Genomic DNA, 23572 nt, shown 5'->3' with positions numbered 1-23572 from the left:
TAAGCGCTGCCATGTGGAGCTGGGGAGATTCAGAGGAAAGGGAAGAAACTCCTGCATGGAAAAACTAGATGCACCTTTAAGAAGTGATAGCTTTAGTGCTTAATAGAGCAGGTTTTCCATAGGCTGAAGTGGGCACTGTGGGTAGAAGAAATGGCATACAAGGTATATTGGGGGAAGGTGGAAATGACTTGGGTTGCAATGGGGCACCATGTAGGGAAGCACTGGAGAGAAGACTGACAAGTGTAGGGGCAGGTCCTGGTGGCGCTCAAATGACAGGCAGAGGATTTTAGACTTTTCCTTTAGGGGACACTGGAAAGTTTTTGAAGGAGTGTTTTATTAATAGTTCGAATGATGGCTCTTATTCAGGGTTGTATGTTGATGTGCCATTTTCAAGGTCATGCTGGCTTGTGTTTTTTGAGATGTAAATGAAGCAGGAGCTGTTGTTATTTTACCTATTTTGTGATTGTAGAAACAGACACAGAGTTAAGGCTGCTTATCTAGTAAGTGGCCAAACTAGAACTTGAGCCCAGATCTTTTGTTTCCTCTATTAGTTATGGAATGGATTACAAGAAATAAAGCCTGGAGGCACGAAGACCTACTGTGGTGGAGAAATCCAAACACAGGACCTTAAGGTGAATGTGGAAGGGAAAAGAGGGGCAGGGGTGGAGTTGGGGGCATGCACAGAAGAGGGATTATCACAGGAGGACTCAGTAACCGGCTGGGAGTAGGAAGAGGGAGGAATCAGTTGCCTGCAAGACTGATCACAAGTCTGTAGGAGAGTTACAGGTGCTGTTGGGCTGCTCAGAAGGTCTTAGTGGAAGCCTTCTGTTTGCTCTGCAGCACAGATATTTGGTGCTGTGCTATGGAGCTCTCAAAAGACAAGAACAGCTTCCAGCGGGCTGCACCACTGTGGGCCCCAGAGAAACAAAGGAAAAGCACCAGCCTCTGCAGAATTTGCGAGGGGTGGAGAAGCAATCTTCAGAAAACATTTTGAGGACCTTAAGGGCCAGTGGACCAAATACTGACCATCCTTCAGCCCTTGCAGCCTTACGTGGCTGCATAAACAGTCCACTGTCTACGCACACCCTTGCTAATGGACATTTGCTTCAGCTCTCTAGGCCTGTTTCCCACTTGTAAAACCAGGGGCTGGGCTGAATCATCTGTTTTCCAGATAACTGTTTCTTGGAGCCCTGAGGGTTCTGGAAACTGAGAGACTACCAGAAAGGTGGGGCAGGGAGAGAGGAGTGCAGGCAATTCCTGGTTCAAGCAGAGACACCTGCCTATTGTTTGCTTTAAAGGTTTCCTTTGAACAAAGAGGTCTCCAGATTTACTTAAAAAAAAAAAAAAAAAGTTTAAAAAGCCTGTTATAATAGATAATCTCCTAGGGTCTATTCTAACACACATTCTATAGTTCTGATACAAGTGTTAATACTTTCTACACCTTACCTTGGTCTTGTGTGTTGCTGTATACTTGGTAATCCCAAGGGAACAGAGGTAGCCAAAACCCAAAATCAAATCTTAAGAGCCATTTGCCCTTTTCAAGACCTTGTATTTGCCTTTCAACCATGGGATGTAGACTAAAATAATGACACATTTCAGTAGAAAACAAAATAATCACTTCTTGGTTATCAAGTTTGTTACCATTACATACATACTCAAATTCTTCGATGTAGTGTTCTGTGTACCAATTGTGACCTGAAATTTACAAAGCAACTTCTGACCCTACTTGACAGTTTTTTGTTTTGTTTCGTTTTGTTTTTTGTCGTTTTGGATTCTGGATGCTGACATGATCAAGTCTAAAGTGTCTATAATTTGTGGATTAAGAAGAGATGGATTCTTTTAAAAGCCTAGATTGACAATCAGGCTAGACTAATCCGTGGAATGTCAAAGACACCATTCAAAATTCCGTGTGGATTTGAAGGAGTTTGCTTGGTGTCATAACGCCTGTGACCATGGAACAAAGTGAGGTTGCAAATAGATCTGTCAGAATTTATTTGGTGATTGGTCACACTTTTTACTTGCAGAGCCCACATCTGAGGTATCTAATCTCCTGTAGCGCCCAGCTCTTGCTTATCTGTTTGAAAACATGCCTCATAATTGTTTTCATTTTTCTTTTCCTGCTGGCATTTCTTTGTTATATACTGTATCTATAAGATGATACCAGCTCCAAAAACACAGCTTCTGTGTTGCATCCCCTTTGGTATTTAATCTCACAAGATTGTTAGACATCTGCAGAATTGGTTTAATTTTAGCCATGCTATTAAATTCCAGGTACTTTGTCATTGGCATCTATATTAAAAATTGGAGGACATATATATCTGAATCACGGGGACCAAAATCCTCTTGATTTTCTTTACAAAGTAAAATTGAGGCTCACAGCAATTCAGCCTTGGGAACTTGTGCTAGGATTATGAAATCAGTGAAGCAATATGGTAAATAATTTCTAGACCCATCCATCACCAAAACTTTCTAGAACTGGGAGACCTGGATGGACCTGCCTTATGTAGCATTCCAATGCTTAGAAAGTCACACCAGAGATGACAAAAGTCACCCTTCCCTAAAGTTAGCAAAGTATTGATGATAACATTTTCTGAGCATCATTTATGTACCAGAGACTTTACACGCCTTATCTGATATACTTCTGACATCAGTCCTGTGAGGTAGGTATATTACTTAGAGCTTGAAGATCAGCCAAGTTAACACTGGTTGTAATCAAAATGCATGTGAGTTCAGAATCTTCTCTTGCCTACTACACTATTATGCCTTTCATGCTTAATTGCCAATGATTAGACTTTTTCTCTAAATTTTATGAATTATTTAAAATTTAATTCTCAAACTGTAATGAACTAAATAGTCTTAATAAATTGTATCTTCTAAGCCTTTGTGTAATTGTCTCTGAAATTAATGAGAAGGTGTTTCTTGCCTGACACCTGCAGAGTTCAGTGTTAATAATGATCTGTGGGCTAGAAGAGCCTTAGACAGCTTCTTGAAAGAGATAGGGATTGTGGGGGAAGAAAGGGCTTAGATATCTACCAAATGGAAAGGATGGCAGGCATGCAAGTCAAGGAAATGATATGTGTAACAATGTGAAAAAAGTGGCAAACAACACGTGTTTGGAGGTATCCAGTAAATCAGTTAAGAGTAGAGGATTCATGAAAAGGCATAATGGGAAGTAAGGCTTAACGCATAGAATTGCTCAAATTGCCAAGGGTCCTAAATTGCCAGGCTTTGGCATTTGCTTTATGTATGCTTCAGTAGAAAGGACACATTGATGCTTTCTGAGAGGCACTGGAGGGAGAGATGGAACAAGAAACCAGAGGCAGGGTGATCCATACGGATCTAGGGTCTAGGGTGAAAAGGGCTTGAACTATGGGGATTTTAATGGAAACAAAAAGAGGATGTTAAAAAGGAAGAATAGACAGCTTGGCTGTACATAGTTGCAGACGACCAAAATGCCTGAGTTTTCTGAGCCTCACTGACTAAAAGAGTATGAGATTGTGGACAGAAGGGAATTCTGGGTTTCAGAGGGGAAAGGAGCCTGATGGCTTCACTTACTGAAGTATTGAGTTTGGGGTGAAGATATGACATCCAAACAGAGAAACTCAGCTTAGGGTTGGAGATGCAAGGTTGGAAATATGAGAGGTCAAAGCTGGAGATGTTTGGGAGTCTCCTTGGGTGAGTGGAGAAGTCATCAAGGAAGAGGACATACAGGAGAATGACCCAAGGAGAGAGCACAAATTTAGAGGGTGCAGGGGGGAGGACAGGAGGGCAGCAAACGAGAGAGAAGCTGAATCCGAGAGCTAGGAGAGAACCAGAATAGTCAAGCTGAGTGGCACCAAGGGGAAAGGGATGCAAAGATGGCAGAGTAAATAGGATCAATACAACAGAGAGGTCTAGAACAGGGTTTCTCGATTGCAACATTGACGTTGGAGGCTGAAACATTGTTTGTTGTCGGGGACCAGCCTGTGCATTGTTGAATGTTTAGCAGCATCCCTGGCCACCCACAATGCCCCTCCTCCCCAAGGTGTAACAACCAAAATTGTCTCCAGACATTCCCAAATGTCCCCTGGGGGCAAAGTTGCTCCCAGTTAAGGACTAGTGTCTGAGCAGAAGTCAGAGTACAGAGGATTGAAGAAGGAAGGGAAAGAATGGGAAGCTGAGGTTGTAGACAGTTCACTCACATCATCAGAGAGGAGATAAAGTGTAATGTTCTAAAACACATTTTAGCTCCAGACTCTTTGGTTTTCAGATTACAATTCTAGTACCTATTATTAACTGAATACTTAAACCATGTTTTATGTTGACTGAAAAAATAATACTGTAGCTATTACTAGTAATTTTTCCTTAAGAAGAATTATCAAATGGTTCTCTTCTAATATTATATATGACTTTTTTTCCCCTAAAGAACAATAAATAGTATATTAGGCCAACACTTTAAAATCATACGAACTCACTACCACGTACCCTTCCAAATTCCATGAGATCTGTAAGTAATTCAAACAGCACTTTATCCTGCTTGGACCTGCAAGTTTTATTGGGCTCCTAATAGGTTCCTGGTTGGAGTTATGTGTGTTAAGAAAGGACCAATGATTATATTTAAGAAATATGTGACCCAAAAATAACATGATATCACAGTGTGCTTTGAAAGAAGGGCTAGCGTTTATAAAAGAATTACCTATGAAATAATAACCAGGAATAGATCAAAACAGTAGATTGAGAACTTTTACCTGCTCTTTCCTACACTCAAAATACTGGAAAATAAGGAAGACCGATAGAATTGGGAGACATTCTTGGAGGGTAGAAAAAAGGCAGATCAGATCCGTGGAGAAAGAAAACTGAACAATACTTGCTCCACAGCCGCAGTTTGGGGTGGATTCAGGCCTGGAGCCCGAGGAATCAGGCACGCAGAGGAGCCCTGGGCCAGTGTGGAGACTGATTATTCGGGCAGGTGTTCTGAGTGCTGCCCCACCCGGGATGCCGAGCAGTGGGCAGCAGTGGAGGAGAGTCAGGCCACAGCTGTGGGTGTGGACATTGGCGCTGGGAAGCTGCTGACTCCAGGCAGGGCGAGGGGTAGCAACTTAGCACAGGCCTGAAACAAATTCTGTTTTCAATTTCTTCTTGTTTCAAGTCCATTTGAATTTCTTCTGAGAATTAGGTATTACTATGTTGTGCTCATTTTTTTTCATTTGATCATCTCCTTTTCAGTCTAGGTAGGTATGTGTATGTTGGTACCTCTACATCTTTTATATCTTTATGTCCTTTGTGATATAAGCTGCAAACACCTTTTTCTCATTTTGCTGTGTACTTGTTTTTGCCTCATTGTTTCTAGGTTTTAAGTTATGGTCCAGAAAGTTTCCTCCTAGGTTATAAAGAAACACCCAGGTTTTCCCAAGTTTTCTTCTAATTATTGTATTGTCATATTTTTTACATTTGGATCTCTGATCCATTTAGAAATTTTCCTGGTTTACATGTGAAGAATGGATCAGATTTTATCTTTTTCAATGCAGCTATCTTGTTTCAGCATCATTTTATAGAAACCCATCTTTTTTCTCCTCACTAATTTGAGATTCTGCCTTTATCATATATTAAATCTCCTCATGCGCTTACATCTGCTTCTGGATTTTCTATTCTGTTCGTTTGGTCTGTATTCATCCACCATTATTACACTGTACTATTTATGAAAGCTTTCTAATATGTTTTCTTGGAGCAGGGCCAGCTTCTTTACCCCATTTCTCTTGTTGTTGTTGTTGTTGTTGTTTTAGATTTTCCTAGCTATTTTTTCTTCCATATAAACTCAATAATAAACTTGTCTAACTCCAAGAAAATAAAGTTGTGGTATTTTTATTGGGATTGCATTAAAATTATAAATAATTTAGTCCCCTTTGTCTTTTAATCTTCCTGTATCCTTAGTTTTTTAGGCATGTCTCATATAAATCTATTCTGGTAATCCCTTCCTTAATTATATGAGTTTAGTGCATTTTATTCAATGTCAGTACTTACATAATTCCAATTATTTCTATGATTTTATATTGTGCTTTCTAGTGCCCATGTTTTTCTTTCTTTGCCTCTCCTTTTTCTATTGGGTTCATCAAGTTTTCTGTATTCCTTTCTCTTCTACTAATTTGTGAAGTGTAGTCAATTTTTAATCTAGATTTTATTGTTTATTTAGGAATCTTTAGTTAATATTTTCCTCTTCTCAAGCAGTCAAGGAATTTAGAATTCTCATTCCAGTTACCCCTTCTCTTACATGTTACTGTTCTCCAGTATTTTCGTTCCATCTTGTTTTTAGGCCTTCAAAATTAATCACTGTCATTATTGTTGTCATTATTATGTTAACACAGCTTGTTTACTAATTTCTTTGTTCTCTTTGAATTCTGGTATCCCTGTCCTTTTAACTGAGTTCCATTTTCTTTACTATACCCTTGAGTAGTTATTTCACTGAAGCTGTCTACTGCAGTAAACTCTGATTTATTTTTCTAAAAACAACCTTTATTTTTGCCCTGATTTTTGAGTGAGAATTTAACTGGTTTTAAAATTCTGGGTTGACAGTTACTTTCTTCCATTTCTTTGAAGACTTTTTCCCATTGTATTTTGGCCTCCGTTGCTGCTATTGAGAAGTTGCTGTCTAATTATTATCCTTTATAGAAAATATGTCATTTGTTTCTGGCTGCTTCTAAGATTTTATTTTTGGTGTCCTGCAGTCTAACTACAATGGGTAAATAGGAATTGGCTTTACTTCTTCAATCTGAATATCCAAGTTTTCAGTACGCTAAAATTTTTTCATCTCTTAGCATATTGATTTTCTTTTTTTCTTTTATACTTCTTATTAGATCATGTTAGACCTCCTACACCCTCTCTATCTTCAGTGTCTTTGTTTTCCATTTCTTTGCCTCCAACTTGCATTCTAGGTAATTTCTTTAGATCTCTCTTCTAATTCACTTATTTTGTTTTGAGCTGTGAATAATGTGCCATTTTAGTTACCAGTTGAGTATGTGTGTGTGTGTATATATATATATAGAGAGAGAGAGATTGTTCACATACCATACAGCTATCCAAAGATCCAAAGTATACAATCAGTTGCTCATGATACCATCATATAGCTGTGTATCCATCACCACAATTAATTGTTTTTTCAATTTTTAGAACATTTTCATTACTCCAGAAAAGAAATAATGACAAAAAAAGGAGACTCAAATCCTCCCATACCCCTAACCACCACCACCCCTCCATTATTGAGTCATAGTTTTGGTGTAGTACATTTGTTACTGTTGATGAAAGAATGTTAAAATACTACTAACTGTAGTATATAGTTTCCAATAGGCATATATTTTTTTCCTATATGCCTCTCTATTATTAATTTCTAGCTGTAGTGTCATACATTTGATCTAGTTCATGAGAGAGATTTCTAATATTTGTATAGTTAATCACAGACATTGTCCACCACAAGATTCACTGTTTTATACATTCCTATATTTTAACCTCCAACTTTCCTTCTGGTGACATACGTGACTCTGAGCTTCCCCTTTCCACCACCTTCACACACCTTTCAGCACTGTTAGTTATTTTCACAACATGTCACCATCACCCCTGTCCATTTCGAAATATTTAAGTTCACCCTAGTTGAACATTCTGCTCATAATAAGCAACCACTCCCCATTCTTTAGCCTCATTCTATATCCTGGTAACTTATATTTCATGTCTGTGAGTTCAAATATTATAATTAGTTCATATCAGTGAGATCCTGCAATATTTGCCTTTATGTGTCTGTCTTATTTCACTCAATATAGTGCCCTCAAGGTTTCTTCATCAGCTCCTTTCTTTCAAGACAGTTTTGTTCACACACCATACATTCCGTCCTAAGTAAACAATCATTGGTTCCTTGTATAGTCACGTATTTATTTATTCAGCCCCATCATCACTATCTATATAAGGACATTTCCATTTCTTCCCCAAAGAAGGAGGAAGAGTCAAAGAAGGCAGAGAGATTAAAGAAAAAGAAAAGAGAGAGAAATACAACAACAACAAAAGCATGACAGCTAGAAAGCAACAAAAGAAAAGATAGCATTAACCTAAAGTAGAATAGTCAGACAAAATCACCAATACCAGGAGTCCCATATGCTTCCCCTGTCACCGCCCCCCCCATATGCATTTGGCTTTGGTATATTGCCTTTGTTATATTAAAGGAAACATAATACAATGTTTCTGTTAGTTATAGTCTCTAGTTTGCATTGATTGTATTTTCCCCCCAATCTCACCCTATTTTTAACACCTTGCAATGTTGACATTCATTTGTTCTACCTCATGTAAAAGCATATTCGTACCTTTTATTACAATCATTGAGCACCCTAGGTTTCCTTGAGTTACATAGTCCCAGTCTTTATTCTTCGTCTTTTGTTCTGGTGTCCCACATGGTCCCAACCTTCGTCTTTCAACCATACTGACAGTCATCTTTGTTCAGTGTACTTACATTGCTGTGCTACTATCTCCCAAAGTTGTGTTCCAAATCTCTCACTCCTGTCTTTTCTTTTCTGTCTGCAGTGCTTCCTTTAGTGTTTCCTGTAGAGCAGGTATCTTGTTCACAAACTCTGTCATTGTCTGTTTGTCTGAAAATATTTTAAGCTCTCCCTCATATCTGAAGGACAGTTTTGCCAGATATAGGATTCTTGGTTGGTGGTTTTTCTCTTTCAGTATCTTAAATATATCACCCACTTCCTTCTTGCCCTCATGGTTTCTATTGAGAAATGTGCACATAGTCTTATCAAGCTTCCTTTGTATGTGATGGATCACTTTTCTGTTGCTGCTTTCAGGATTCTCCCTTTATCTTTGATGATTGATAATCTGATTATTAAGTGTCTTGCTGTAGGCCTATTCAGATTTATTATGTTTGGGTTACACTGCACTTCTTGGATCTGTAATTTTATGTCTTTCATAAGAAATGGGAAATTTTCATTGATTATTTCCTCTATTATTACTTCTGCCCCTTTTCCCTTCTCCTTCGGGGACACCAATGACAAGTAAATTCCTGATTTTTGTTTTGTCCCTAAGTTCCCGGAGTCATTGCTTGTATTTTTCCATTCTTTTCTCTATCTGTTCTGTTGTGTGTAGGCTTTCAGGTGCCTTGTTCTCCAGTTCCTGAGTGTTTTATTCTGCCTCTTGAGATCTGCTGTTGTATGTTTCCATTGTGTCTTTCATCTCTTTTGTTGTGCCTTTCATTTCCATAGATTCTGCCAGTTGGTTTTTTGAACATTCAAATTCTACCTTATGTACACCCAGTGTTTTCATTATATGATCCATCTCTTTTGCTATATCTTCCCTAAACTTTTTGAATTGACTTAGTAGTATTAGTTGTTTAAATTCCTGTATCTCAGCTGAAGTGTAAATTTGTTCCTTTGACTGGGCCATAACTTCATTTTTCTTAGTGTAGGTTGGTAGGTTGTAGTTTTCTGTTGTCTAGTCATGGTTTCTTTGGTTACCCCAATCAGGTTTTCCCAGACCAAAACGGGCTCCGGTCCCAGAATGAAGAACTATTCAGTATCCAGTTTCACTGAGGGTGTGTCTTAGAAGATTGGTACACCCTGTGAGGCCTCAAGTCACTGTGCTTTTCTGCCCAGCAAGTGGTGCCTGTCAGCCTGTAACTCCAGATTGGTGTAAGGAGGTGTGACCCATGGCTGTTTTCCCCCAGGCTCTGGGGTCTGCTTCTGAATAGAAGGCAGGCCCCACCTTTCCTCTTAGGGAAGACAGACCCCCCCCCAGGGAAAGGTCATTAGCATTTCAGTGGTCTTTCTCTGCCTATGCTGTCTCCACCCTTGTCTGGGTCAGAGCACTGGGAACTGAAAATGGCTGAGGCTTTCTCCACTGAGACAAAACAGGGACAGAAAGTTCCCATCAGGGCCAGTACATGGACACCCTCTGGCTCTCCAAGGTCAGTCTTCACCCAAAGTCTCTGCTTTTTGGGGATTCTTATCGAGCAGTCTACATTTGTTACTTAAAACCCAGTTGGAGCTCAGCTGTGCTATATTCGCTCGCTTGCTTGGAGAGAGCTGCTCTCTGGCTCCACAAGTCTTTGTGGCTCCAGCCGTTGGGGAAGGGGCTTCTGACTTAGATCCGCAGTTATTATTTAACAGATTTTATGCTGCGATCTTGGGCATTTCCTCCCAATTCAGGTTGGTGTATGATGAGTGGATGGTCACGTTTGTCCCCCCACAGTTATTCTGGATTATTTACTAGCTGTTCCTGTTTGCTTACTAGTTGTTCCAGGGGGACTATCTTCCACTCCTCTCTATGCTGACATCTTAGATCTAAAACCACCAATTGAGTTTTTATTTTCAATGACTATATTTTTCAATTCTGGACTTTCTAATAGATTTCATGGTTTGTAACACATAACCCAGGGTCAGACTGCCTCAGTTCAAATTCTAGCTCCACTACTTACTTGTTTTGAAACCTGGGGTAAATTACTTTACTTCAGTTTTCTCATCTGTTAAATGAAGATCATAACAGTGTAGCTATCTAATAGTTTACAAACAGGAGTAACTGAATTAAATATGTAAAGAGATTAAAACAGTGCTTGACAGGTAGTAGGTGCTGTGTTACCTGCTATGATTATCAAATTTGTTTTATTTTTCTTGTTTTATACCTTTTATCTTTTGTATTTTTTTTTATTTTTAAATCATTTTAAATATACGTCTTTTCAAATTGCCACCAAATTGATCAATATCTGAATTCTTGGAAGTCTAATCCTGCCTACTGCCTGTTGTGTCTGTTGACTTTCACTCATGATAAATTTGGATTATTTTCTCTTGTATGATAAAATATGGGATTATAGTTGTCTCTTCACTGAAGCTTTAACTGTAAGACTCCTCTGTGACCCTGGTGGACCTCTGTATCTCCAGATAGATTTTGTTTCTGCCAGTCTCTCCAAGGGCCTGGAACCAATGCCTATGCTAAAATCTTGGCATGGGGTAGGACAGATTCCTGGCACTCCAGGATTTAGAGGTCAGGTGGAAGAAAAGGAGTGGCCAGAGAACTTAGACATAGAAAGGGAAACAAAGTATAACTAACAAAAATCAAGAGAAAAAAATATTCAGTTAAGGGGGGGGTGCCAGATTGAATGTATTATGTCCCCCAAAATGCCATTATCTTTGATGCAATCTTGTGTGGGCAGACATATTAGTGTTGATTAGATTTTGGCATCCATTGGGTGTTTCCATGGAGATGTGATTCATTCAACTATGGACAAGACCTTTGGTTGGATAATTTCCATGGAGGTGTTGCCCCACCCATTGAGGGTGGGTCTGAATTAAATTACTGGAGCACTACATAAGCTCAGACAGAAGGAGCAAGCTTGCTATAGCCAAGAGAGACACTTTGAAGAATGCACAGAAGCTGAAAGAGTAGCTGCAGATGAGAGACAGTTTGAAGACAGTCGTTGAAAGCAGACTATTGCTCCGGAGAAGCTAACAGAGGACAAATGCCCCAAGAGCAACTAAGAGTGACATTTTTGAGGAACTGCAGCCTAGAGAGGAACATCCTGGGAGAAAGCTATTTTGAAACCAGAACTTGGAGCAGATGCCAGCCACATGCCTTCCCAGCTAACAGAGGTTTTCCGGACAACATTGGCCATCCTCCAGTGAAGGTTCCCAATTGCTGATGTGTTATCTTGGATACTTTATGGCCTTAAGACTGTAACTGTGTAACCAAGTAAACCCCCTTTTATAGAAGCCAATCCTTCTCCAGTGTTTTGCAGTCTGGCAGCATTAGCAAACTAGAACAGAGCAGGTGGGCAATGTATGTCACATGCTGCTGAGAGATTAAGATGAAGTCAAAGAAGTATCCATTGGACATGGCAGTGTGGAGGTTTTTAATTACTTTGAGTGATTACAGTATCATGGTATGGGCAGAAGCCTTAATGAATTGATATAGTAGATTGAAGAGTAAATGAGAGTCTTTGCATTATTGTATTAGAGTTCATAGCCAGAGCAATAAGGCAAGAAAAATAAATGAAAGGCATAAATTTTCTATAGGAAGAAGTAAAATCATCTTTATATGCCGATGATATGACTGCGTATTTACAAAATCCTGAGGAATTAAAATGTCATTCACAGTAGCATTTAAAAACACCAAATACCTAGAAACAAATTTAACAAATGATATGTAAAACCTCTACACTGAAAACTACAAATGAAACACTGCTGGAAGAAATTAAATACATAAATAAATAGAGATATAACATGCTTATGTGTTCAATATTAATAAGATATCAGTTGCTTCCAAATAGGTTGATTGAGACGATTGCAATCCCAATCAAAATCCCAGCAGGCTTTGTTGTAAAAATTGGTAAGCTGATTTTAAAATTTGCTTGGAAGGATTTAAAATAGCCAAAACAATTTTGAGGAAGAACAAGCTGATCCTAAAATTTGCATGGGTGCACAGAGATATTAAGATAGCCAGGACAATTTTGAAGAAGAGGCTTTTACCTGATTTCAAGACCCCCTATGAAAACATTGTAAGACTGTGGTATTGGCATAAAAATAGATAAATAGATCAATTGAACAGAATGGAGTCCAGAAATAGACACAAAAAGGCAGGTACCAGTGTAATTCAATGGAGAAAGGACAGTCTTTTCAATAAATGGTGCTAAAGAAATTGGATATCCATGCAGAAAAATAAAAAAATAAACCTTGATTTATCTTGGATCATATGCAGAATTAATTTGAGATGGATGATAGACTTAACCAAGAAAGACAAAACTGTAAAGCCTCTAGAGCAAAACATAAGACAGTATCCTCATGATCTTGCAGTAGGCAAAGATTTAGTAGATGGGACCCAAAATGTACTTGACCATAAAATGGACAAATTGGATTTCAAAAATATTAAATACTACTGCTCATCAAAAGGCACCATTAAGAAATTAAAAAGGCAAAATCCATAGACCAGAAAAAAATATATATCTGACCAAGGATTCATGTCTGTCACATATAAAGAACTAATAAATATATGGAGAATAATAATAAGGCAACCCAAATTTTAAAAATAGGTAAAAGATACTTCACAAGAGAAGATATCCAAATGGTCAATAGTGTACAAAAAGTTGTTCTACAATATTAGTCATCAGAAAAATGCAAACTAAAGTCATGAGATACCTCCACACACCTACTAAAATTAAAAATTAAAAAAAATTTGAAAAGAATGCTAGTACCACGCATTTGCAAGGATTAGAGAAGCAGAAACTTTTATACATTGCTGTTGGGATTATAAAATGATAAAACCACTTTGGAAAACTTTGGTAATTTCTAATGAAGTTAAATGTACCCCTTCTAGAGAAATGAATGCATATGTCCATGAAATGACTTGTATAAGAATGTACAGAGTCAAATACAGAAGAGCTAAAATTTGTAAATAACCATATGTCCATCTACAGGAGAATGGATAAACTGTGATATATTTTTACAATGGAATATTACTCACAATTTGAAAAATACTAGTACAACATCAAGGATAAATCTAACAAATGTTTTATTGAACAAAAGAAGCCAGGTATAAAAAGGTGTGTATATATAATTCTGTTTATATGGAATTCAGGAACAAGCAATGTTAATCTGTGGTGATAAAGTTAAATACTGGGTACTTCTTAGGGACTGTGAGGGATGGTACTGAAAAGGGGCATGAAGGAACTTTTTAAGGGGGGCTGGAAAAATTCTGTATCTTGATCCAGGTGGCTGTAAATGCATATGTATGTAAAAAGTCTTCAAGTTCTACCTTTAAGATCTTACCCTTTGTTCTATGTAAAATATACTTCACAAAAAAAAACTGTAAAAAAGAAAAGAAAGAAAGAGGATATAAATGGGAGCTAAAGAGGTGGGTACAGCAAATGTAGACAAGTTCTTGAAGTCTTTTGGGAAATGGGGCAATAGCTGAAGGAGGTAGGTGGAGTCAAGAAAGAAATTTTTTCAAAAAGAAAACTACTAGGATTGTATAATGATGGGAATGATCTAGTATAGAGGGAGCATTTGATGATAAAGGGAAGAAAGAACAACTGCAGGAGCAGTGATTTGGTAAGACAGGAAGTGTGAGGAAACAATACTGTAGAGCTGATCACTAAAGCCAAAAGCTGTCAATAAAGTGGATGGAAATTTAGAAAATATTATCAAAGTTTAAGAATGAAAAAAGATATGAAATTCATTAGAAATAAGAGGTATAACTAAAAATACAGGAGCTACTTAAAAGAAAAAACTAGAACATAATACCATAAAAATGTTCAATACTCTGAGAAGAATATAATTTATGAAAATTAAAATAAGAAAAGGTAGACAACCTAATAGACAATAGCTGCAGAGAAATTTTAAAAATAGGTCTGAATTCTGTTCTGAAAAGAGGTACTTGGTCCAGACAGTTGTATAGTTGATTTCTACACAAGCATTCAGGGAAGAGATCATTATGTAAAGTGTTTTAGAGTTGCCCCAAAGAAATTTCAAATGTATCCAAAAGCTATGCATAATTAACTATAGTATTTATTATAATGATTTAAAAATAAATCATTTAACACTCAGAAGCTGTAAAGGAAGCTCTAAAGAATCTATAAAGTAATAAAGACTGTAACTTGAATAACCTTCCTCCCCTCCATCAAATAAAAAGGAAGACAGAAAGCAAAAAAGACCTTCCTTCCAAACTGTAAAGGTTGTCATAAACAAATTTGGGAAACTAGGCAAATATTTGCAGCATAAATGTAATATTTATGAAAAGCACCACGTATTTGGCCAACTAATTTGCTCCCCAAAAGATGTCTGTGCCCTGATCCCTGGAACCTTTGAATACGTTACATTACATGGCAAAGGGAAACTGAGGTAGCAGATGGAATTATGTTTGCTAATCAACTGATCTTAAAATGAGGAAATTATCCAGAAGGGCCTAATGTAATTAATAGCAAGGGTCAGTACAAGTGGAAAAGGGAAGCAGAAGAGGGAGAGCACAAGAGCAATGGCACATGAGAAGGACTTGGCTTGACCTTGCTGGCCTTAAGAATAGAGACCACAAGCCAAGGAATGCGGGCAGCCTCCAGAAGCTGGAAATGGCAAGAAAATAGATTCTCTCTAGACTCTCCAGGAGGAACACAGCCCTGCCGACACCTTGATTTTAGCCCAGTGTAACTTATTTGGACCTCTGACCTCCAGAAACTGTAAGATATTAAATTTGTGTTGTTTTTTTAAGCCACTAAGTTTGTGGTAATTTGTTATAGCAGCTATAGGAAACTAATACACACTGTATATCAATAAAAAAGACAACAGTTTAAACGTGGGTAATTCACAGAATTAAGAAATACTGATGTCTAGTAAATATGGTTCAAAATACTGAACACCATTAGTAATCAGAGAAATTATTTAAACATGATACAGTTTACCTATAGATTAGCAAGTGTTGTAGTAGATACTGCCTGCTCAGTGTTATCAAGAATCTAAGAAAAGAGTATTCTATACACAATTGATGATATATAAACTGGAAAGATTTTTAGAGGGAAATTTGACACACTATCAAAATGAAATGTTATATCCTCTTGTATACCTTTATATAACTTGAATCTTTCACAGTGAGAATGTTTCCCTAGTATTTGTGAAACTTTTTTTTTTTTTAACTACATAAAAAGAAACAGAGGGAGCCCAAGGGCAATAAAAGAAAACCTGCAACAAAATGCAATCTTAAAGTAAACTACAATGCCAGTGCATATATGTGACAGGTGTGCTGCTATGGCATTTTAGGAAAGGACTACAGTAGCGTTGGCTGGAGTTAATCCTTTACCCTCCCATCGCCATAGCTGCTTAGACTACATCTTCTCTAAGAACTGTCCACTGTTCACACTCTGCTTTATTGCATTTGTCCATGAAAGTGTTTGCTGCCCCACATGCCTGGTCCTCTGGGAATGTCGTGGCCAAAATTCTCAGTCTGTAAGTTGTCACTGCACTCTTTGTGCAGCTGCTGCCTAGACCGTTAAGTAATTAATGATGAAAAGAAATGTTTCATTAGCAGACACATGTTCCCATAACAACAGTCATCCTTGGGGACTTGGAGGTCTTCTAACAAAAACTTTAAAGTAAACCCAGTTGGCTGCTCTAACAGTTGCTCAAGCCGGGGTTGAAGAGGGCAGCTGCTACATTACTGAATTTTAATCTTTTAATATCCTCAAGAGGCATGTAGCAGGGTTTGATCCAAAGGTCTCCTTCGTTGCTCCCTCTCTCCTTTCTTGGCCAAACACATTATCATAAACATTCAAGTATGTTTTCCTCAGTGGTGAGCTCCTAGTGAAAATCATGGACTTTATCCTTGTGATAATCATGTATACATCACTGGAGGGGAGCCATCTAATTAGACGTGAACATGGGCATCTCTGGGCAGCATAGATAGTTGACTGGGAAGGACTTTTGACCTCATAGGCTAAAACCTCCTCATCCTCTAGATAGGAAATTTTAGTTTCCTCCCTTCATAGAGGAGAGGTGACTTAGGGTGTCGCAGTTAGTAAGGAAGCTGGTACTAAAATCTCTTGATTCTGGGCCCATGGCTCTTTTATCATCTTTAACTTTCCTTTTTTCTCCACGTACCTTAGCATTCCTCTGCCCTCCTGAGATTTCCTTAAGGGATATTTGTGTTGTTATACTTGATTAGTTTATATTTGCTCTTAAAGGCTTTGGGACAATATTTCCATACTGTGGTCTGAGTTCAGACCTCTAATTCCAACCACTCATTGTTCCACAAGCTGTGAGAGTAATCTACCACCAACTGATCTTGGAGGCAGGAGGCCTATAAAACTGTCTAATTGAATAACTGACCACTGGTTGACTTAACTGAAGGCTCGGAAAAAAACATCCGCCCTGTGGTGTCTTTGTAATGTATCAGCTTGGTGAGGCTGAACTACATTTACCAGAATTCCCTTTCTTGTATGTTTCTGGTTAGGGTAGGCCCCAAGGGGGATTCCTATGGGAGATTTGCAGGGTGGATGTGAATCAGGAACCATTTTTACAATACATACACGTCATCACTGTCTGCTGATTCACCCTGCTGGCTTGAGCAGCAGCTGAACCTAGAGCTGTTGCTCCTACCCTGGATCTTGCATCAGCGTCTCTAGCTCCTGGGCCAGGCCAGACTGAGTGCCTGTGTTTGGTGACTAAGGGCCTGGCTTCTACAGATCCCCCACACCGCCAGTGCCAGTGGCAATTAAGAACTGACATGGGTTTTTGTCTGTCCTCCTGGGCTTCAGCTTGTGCTCATAGGTTCTGGCTTGTTCTTGGTCTCCCCCACTTTATGTCTATCTTCTCTTGACTCCTGCCTGTCCTGTAGACTTCAAGCTCCAGCATCAGGCTCAGAACAATAGCCTTCCAGAGACTGCTTTACCAATTTTCACTCCACATAATGTGACAACCCTGTAAATACACACACACACACAACACACTCCTCTCTGTTCCCCAGAAGCCACTGTTGTTATCCATCATTACTTTTTAGTGGCTTAGGCAGAGCTTCTGGTGGACAGTAGAACTTTAAATATGTAGAATCCAAACTCTGGAATGCTCCAACTTATAAAATAGAATCCAAGGTCAATTTAAAAACCTAACCCCTTTTTGCAACCACAGCGTTTGATGGGAAAAGTCCAGCCCAGCAAGAGTCAGAAGGAAAATGGAAGAATAAGGGCAGAGGGAACAGAATGGCAGACTGAGCTCTAGGAGCAGCAGTGGCAACAGTTAGAAGCCAGGACTCAGAGAGGGCAGTAGCTCCTGAATGGAGAAGATGAGGTAGAACGCCTTTGGAGTTTTGGAAACGATGGAGCCTGCTGTGAGCAGCCCTGTGGTGTCACCCTGCCTCATGAAAGGCTCCAGCGCTTTTTCTGGACTCTTGTAGATGCCCATCCACAGAGCAGGCAGAATTAGAATTATTCCCCATCCTCCTGGCTGCGCCAGGTACCAGTGATCCAAAGTGTTACTCAGGATGTTAAAAAAAAATTAAGGATGATATTTCATAGATACTCATTTATCACCTGGAGAACCTACAAGTGACTTTCCATCTCTCCATATTCAGGATTGAGTTTTTAAGGTTCCAAATGCTTAGAATTCTATTAGAAGCCAGATACAAAGGAGGTGCTGGAGGAAACCATCAGAAAAGTTCTCAGACTTTGGAGTAAGCCTTCAGGTCTTAGAATGTCGCAGGGAGGAAAGAGTGAAAACAGGCCTCCCAGCAGGGACCTCCCCCTGTGCATTAGGATGCTGACAAGTCAAGGGAGTTTTTAGGAAGGCAGTAATCTAGGATGTGAGAAAAATATTCATGGGAAGATGACTTCCACCTCAAATTTATGGGTTAGTTTGCTATTAGATCTGTTTCTTCACCCAGGAGTTACTTTTTTTTTTTCTTTTTGACTAACTGGTGAAAGATCTAGAAGCAGTCTGTCACCTTGGACTTTTTTTTTTTTTTTTTTAACTTTTTATTTTGAAATACCTTTAGGAAAGTTCCAAAAATAATACCCCTTAAAGAGAACTCCAGCATACCCCATCCACCCAGATATCCAGACCCACTAATTTGAATATTTTGCCACATTTGCCATATCATTCAAGCTATCTATCCAACATTCTATCAATCCATCTATCTGAGAGTCTTCCTGCCCATTTATCAATCCATTTTCTGAACTACTTTGGCCTTTTAAAGAAAACATTTTCCTAGAGTCATTAATCCTACTTTATCAGTAAACATGACATGTTATAGATGATAACGATTGTGGCCTTTGCTTCATAGAAAGAGCCACTCTCCTCAGGAGGGTCCTTTAAGAAGGCAGGGAGGTCTGCAATACACTGTTTTCTCCTTTTATATGTATTATATTTATCTTAATCATTTAAAGAGTTTTCCTTAGCTCTGATTTCCACGTTCCTTCCTCTCTGTTCTCATAGAACCTGAACAGGGATCATTCTTTTTACTTTACTTGATAACTGTTTTCAGCAGACAGCAATTCCAACATTTGTTTAGAAAAATACCTGATGCACAAATGAAGGAATCTTGAAATATGCAGTTATCCACAGAGTCAAGCTTTGAGGGTTCTGAATAGCTGAGGTTTTACTATACAATTTTAAAAGAGAATAGAATTTGAGAACCCTACATGAAAATAATGTTTATGGTGGGCTTAAAGTTAACGAATCGGAGGATGGGAGTCCTCTGCTGATGTCCCGTGGGGGGTCTCAGCTCCTGGCCATCGAGGTGCCTCCCAGCCCGTCAGTTCCCAATCTCCTCTCTCCCACTGCACTGTGTGATTTTTCAGCCATATCCAAAACTCCCTCTTGACCATATACAATGTGATTGTAAATGTACCATTTCTTTCCTGATGCAAATATTAGTCTAGGGCCCTCAAGAGTACAGTTGCCCACAGATCAGAAATTAGGGCTACCTGGCCAAAGAAAGACAGAAAAGGACATAAGATTCAGACACTACTATATGAGATTATATTTACATACTATAGTTTTTTTTTCTTAAATGCTACCTTTTAATATAGAAAAACCAGAAATCTTGGCTACACCAGGGTTATGAGAAGACAAAGGGTTTGGGACAGAAAAACAAGAATCTTTCTAAAGAAGGATAATTTATTTAATAGCTTCCCTCAGGAAAACGAGGATGAGAGTAGAACTATCCCAATAAGCTATTAGATAGTTAAGTCTCAAGGGTTGTAGCACAGCAGGATTTTAATTTTCTTTCCCAAAATGTGCAACTCTAAAAAAATATAATTGCTGCTATATATTCTTTTGACCAATGTTCTTGCAGCTGTGCAAGTTTGACCCACACTCAGCTGCCTCACTGAGACAGCCCTTTCTGTGTCCTTGTCTCTTGCAGCGCTAATCTGTCCAAGGCCGCCTGGGGAGCTTTAGAGAAAAACGGTGCCCAGCTGATGATCCGCTCTTATGAGCTCGGAGTCCTTTTCCTCCCTTCAACATTTGTAAGTTCACAGTCTCTGAAGCTGCTTGATTGTTCACTTGTCAGATGAATTGGGTTTTTATATTCTCCGCCTTCAGTCACAATGACTTGTCTGAGGTCAGAAAGAAGTGGAGTCGGTATTCTAACTCTGAGCCCGTGCTCTTAACCACTGGCCTGTGCTGATGAACTTAGTAAACCCTCACTGTTCTGGGTACAGTGGGACCCCCACTCTCAGGGTGTGTGCCTGATTAGAGATTGGGTAAAGTTGATGACAATATTTAAATAAATATTTAAATAAATATCATAAAATATGGCATGACAATTTATTACGGGATAGTAAGTGGTAAGTCACCAAAGGAATGGCCCAGACAAGTGCAGAACACTTTCATTTGGGGTGATTGGAGGATGCCAATGGGAAGCAGGAGGATTTGGGAAAGATTTTGAAGGATGCATAGGCTTTAGGGTAAGTGGAGATGAGTGGCAAAGGCATCCCTCCTGGAAGAGAAATCACATGATCACCAGCCAGGAGGCAGGGAAGCTCCCAAAATCTGCTAGAAAGTGAGCTCGGGATCATAAAGGACACGTGTGATCAAACCTACCTGAAAAGTCTCATTGGAAACCATGCCTTCTCAGAAGCCCAGCACCATCAGCTTGTCTTCCAGCTTTGGAACAGCTCACAATTTCTTCAATTAAACACCAAATGAAGCAGCTGGCTTTTGTGTAGGAACCAGGTGTAGAGAGAGCATATGCTTCTCTAAGCACTGGAGTCACACTTGGCCCAGAGAGATGTTCCCACTCGAAGAGGCACACAGGACCCGAGAGCTCCCTTCTCTCCTCCTCACACCCTCTCTGGAGCACATGCTCATTGGAGGAATGGCAGTCAGAATTGCCCACACAGTAAGGTATCTAACGTGTTCCTCTTCCTCTGTTTTTCACCACTTGCCTGTAGTTCAACTTGTGATAGTAAAACACAGCAGAGTACAGCTCCATGGTAAGCCACTTTGACTAGACCAGAAGATCCAGCTGAGGTAGTCCTGAGTGTTTGCACTTAGACTCAAGTTTGGATTTGGGTAATGCTGGGAGTTCACATAGTCCTAAGGCATTGGAGAGAGCCTTCCTTTCCATCCTACCCCCAACCATATTCCTCATAGTTTCTCTTTTCACACCATGTTCGGGCAGATAGCTCTTTTCTCGCTTTCTTTCCTCCCCTTGCTGTTCTTTATCCTTCCTTTCCTCTCATCCCAGGGGTTTTGGTACAAAACTGTCCAGCAGGCCTCTTCTGAGGGTAGAACCATAAAATTTCAGCACATTTAGGTTCTTTCCTATGGAGTAAAACAAAGCAGGTCCATATGCCACTTATAGCTAAAGATTTAGCATCTTTAGCCCTGGAAGGTGGATGGCTACCCCCATTTTATAGTCAGGGATGCGACTTCCCAAAGGTTCCTCAGCTGAGGAGTGAGGTCCTGCTCTCACCCCAGTCTTCTAACTGATCCCTCCCCTGATCCTTTCGTTTTATTACAGCTTCTGGGAAACAGGGAATTCACAACACTAGGGCAATAATAGTTTGGTGTGATTATAGTAACTGTAGCTTTAAACGGAGACTAAACTCATCTCCCAATAGTAACTTAATAGATTTTGTGTCATTCTTCTTTGAGTTTTGTTAACAGCATTTGCAACATTCTAAACATTTCTAAATGTCCTGTCTTAATCCCTAGTTTCAGATCATGAAAATGGTAACAGGAAAGAAATATATTCCCCTTCCAGGTCTACTAGACCCTTCTAAGCTACTAATTTTTACCTTACATACTGTTTGACTGTACATTAGAGAAGGCCAATAGGGCTAAAATAGGCATAATCATTTGGAATCACCAAATGAGCTTTATACTGGATTTTTTTCTTATTTCTATACTTTTGGAATAGGAAAGAGCCCCACTATAGCACATTGTAGGTAAGATAGAGATTCAGCTGCATATGAAAGCCATCAGACAGGAATATAAAAATGGATTCCATTCCTTATATGCTATGCCACGAGATTCAGGAGCTGGGCCCCAGGCAGGATGGCTGTAAAATTAACATACTGACACAAAAGGAAGCAGATTCTCCAGTGGCGTTTGTTAGCACATCTCAAGATACAGAGCTAGAACAGTGCTTTTACAGCAGGCGTCCTCCATAACACTAATAAGGACCCACAAACCGCCACCATGTCATCAGCCATTTTCCCATTTGGTTGGATTGTTCATATCCGTCAGTGAATCATACATGACTTGGACAGGTGCTTTCATCCAGCATTGTGGACAGTACACGGAAGTGTTTCAACTTTGCCCTTCCAAAGAACTGATAGTCAGACTGGGTAAGGTCATAAAAGTTAAATAGGCACCATATTGTGAATAATAAGATGAGAGGTGTCCCAGGTACAAGCCAAGAGCTAAGGGATGTGAGGCAGGGAGCTGGCCTGAGTGAGCAGAACGCAGAGGGTTGCACATTACAAAAACCAACTTCAGCTTACTCAAGCCCAAAAGGGGTGGGGGAATTTACTGAAAAGGAGCTGGGGTGAAATGTCATGGAAGAGTGGACAGTTGAGGCTTGAGAGGGAAGGAACTGGGCTAGCTCTGGGGACCTCAGCAGTAGACCCCTCTGGATGGGCGCCACTGGTGTGATTCGCCACAGTGGTTGCCCAGCCCGGGTGGCGGTCATCCTGCATGTCCAGTGCTGCTCAAGCTTAGATCTCCTGTCCACCCCCAGACAGAGGGTGGGGTTGCATAGCATGTGCTCAAACCCCATTCCCCAATACCAGGCCTGTTTCCAGAGAAGGGGGAATTGTTGTGAACTGGGAAACTGCCCCAAGAGGTAGATACTACCAGGAGGTTTCACCCATACGTGAGTTGATACGTGCCTTGTCAGGCTGCAGCAAGTTAGGGGTTTGGGGGTAATCCTGGAGACTTGGTCCTTACGCTACATGTCACAACACTTAGGTTGTTTACTGCTACATATAGCCTCTGGAAAAGTATGGGACCTCTTCTTCACCTTCACAAAATTAGCATTTATGATTTTGACTTTGAGGGCAACCTAGAGACCTATGTCATGGGGCATTTTGTCATTTGGCTGAAGGTCTCTTAAGCTTGAGCACAGGAATGAGACACTCAGCTTGTGACTGAGCAGCCACACAGCCCAGTTGTTCCCTCCCCAAAGAATGTTTCTGTCTCATAACCAAACATTCCAGCTTCCTGGGATAGACCCCATTGATGATGGTGGTATTCTCGGGGAAATCATGGATAAGTGGGGGAAACAGACGTAATCACAATATGTGCTGAGACGGGGAGCATGTAATCTGCCTGGGGAACTTGGGAACAATTTCTTTAAGGAGCTGACATTTGACCTGGACCTTAAACTGGGTACGAGTTCAACCACAGTCCAGGGGAGATGAGGCTTCCAGGCAGACAGTGGTGTGTCTTGTATTTGGGAAACAGCAAATAGTTCCCTGTTCCTGGAATGGGGCCTGGGGGAGGGGGAGGGTGGGGGTGGGCCATGACAGGTTGGAACCCTATTCTAAAGCAGATTGGAGAGCAGGGGCACACCAGGGGCTGGACTTTATTTCATACAGATAGTAGAAAGTCATTAAATTTTCTCAAGCAGGCCAATCATC

At 39.8% G+C, this 23572-nt stretch overlaps 1 protein-coding gene across 3 annotated transcripts in view; it reads left to right on the top strand.

Annotated features, from left to right (window-relative positions):
* The window catches only part of TDP1 (tyrosyl-DNA phosphodiesterase 1), a 104139-nt gene that overhangs the window by 64003 nt on the left and 16564 nt on the right, over nucleotides 1-23572 (top strand). For all 3 annotated transcript variants that reach the window (XM_037832086.1, XM_037832085.1, XM_037832084.1), the window contains exon 14: nucleotides 19849-19951. In XM_037832086.1, the coding sequence (XP_037688014.1) occupies nucleotides 19849-19951 (103 nt within the window). The remainder of the gene's footprint in view (nucleotides 1-19848; nucleotides 19952-23572) is intronic.

This window comes from Choloepus didactylus, chromosome 4 (genome assembly GCF_015220235.1).
Source record: "Choloepus didactylus isolate mChoDid1 chromosome 4, mChoDid1.pri, whole genome shotgun sequence".
NCBI classification, from domain to species: domain Eukaryota; kingdom Metazoa; phylum Chordata; class Mammalia; order Pilosa; family Megalonychidae; genus Choloepus; species Choloepus didactylus.
The sequence above is the reverse complement of the archived record's forward strand: the minus strand, read 5'-3'. Positions and strand labels throughout refer to the sequence as shown.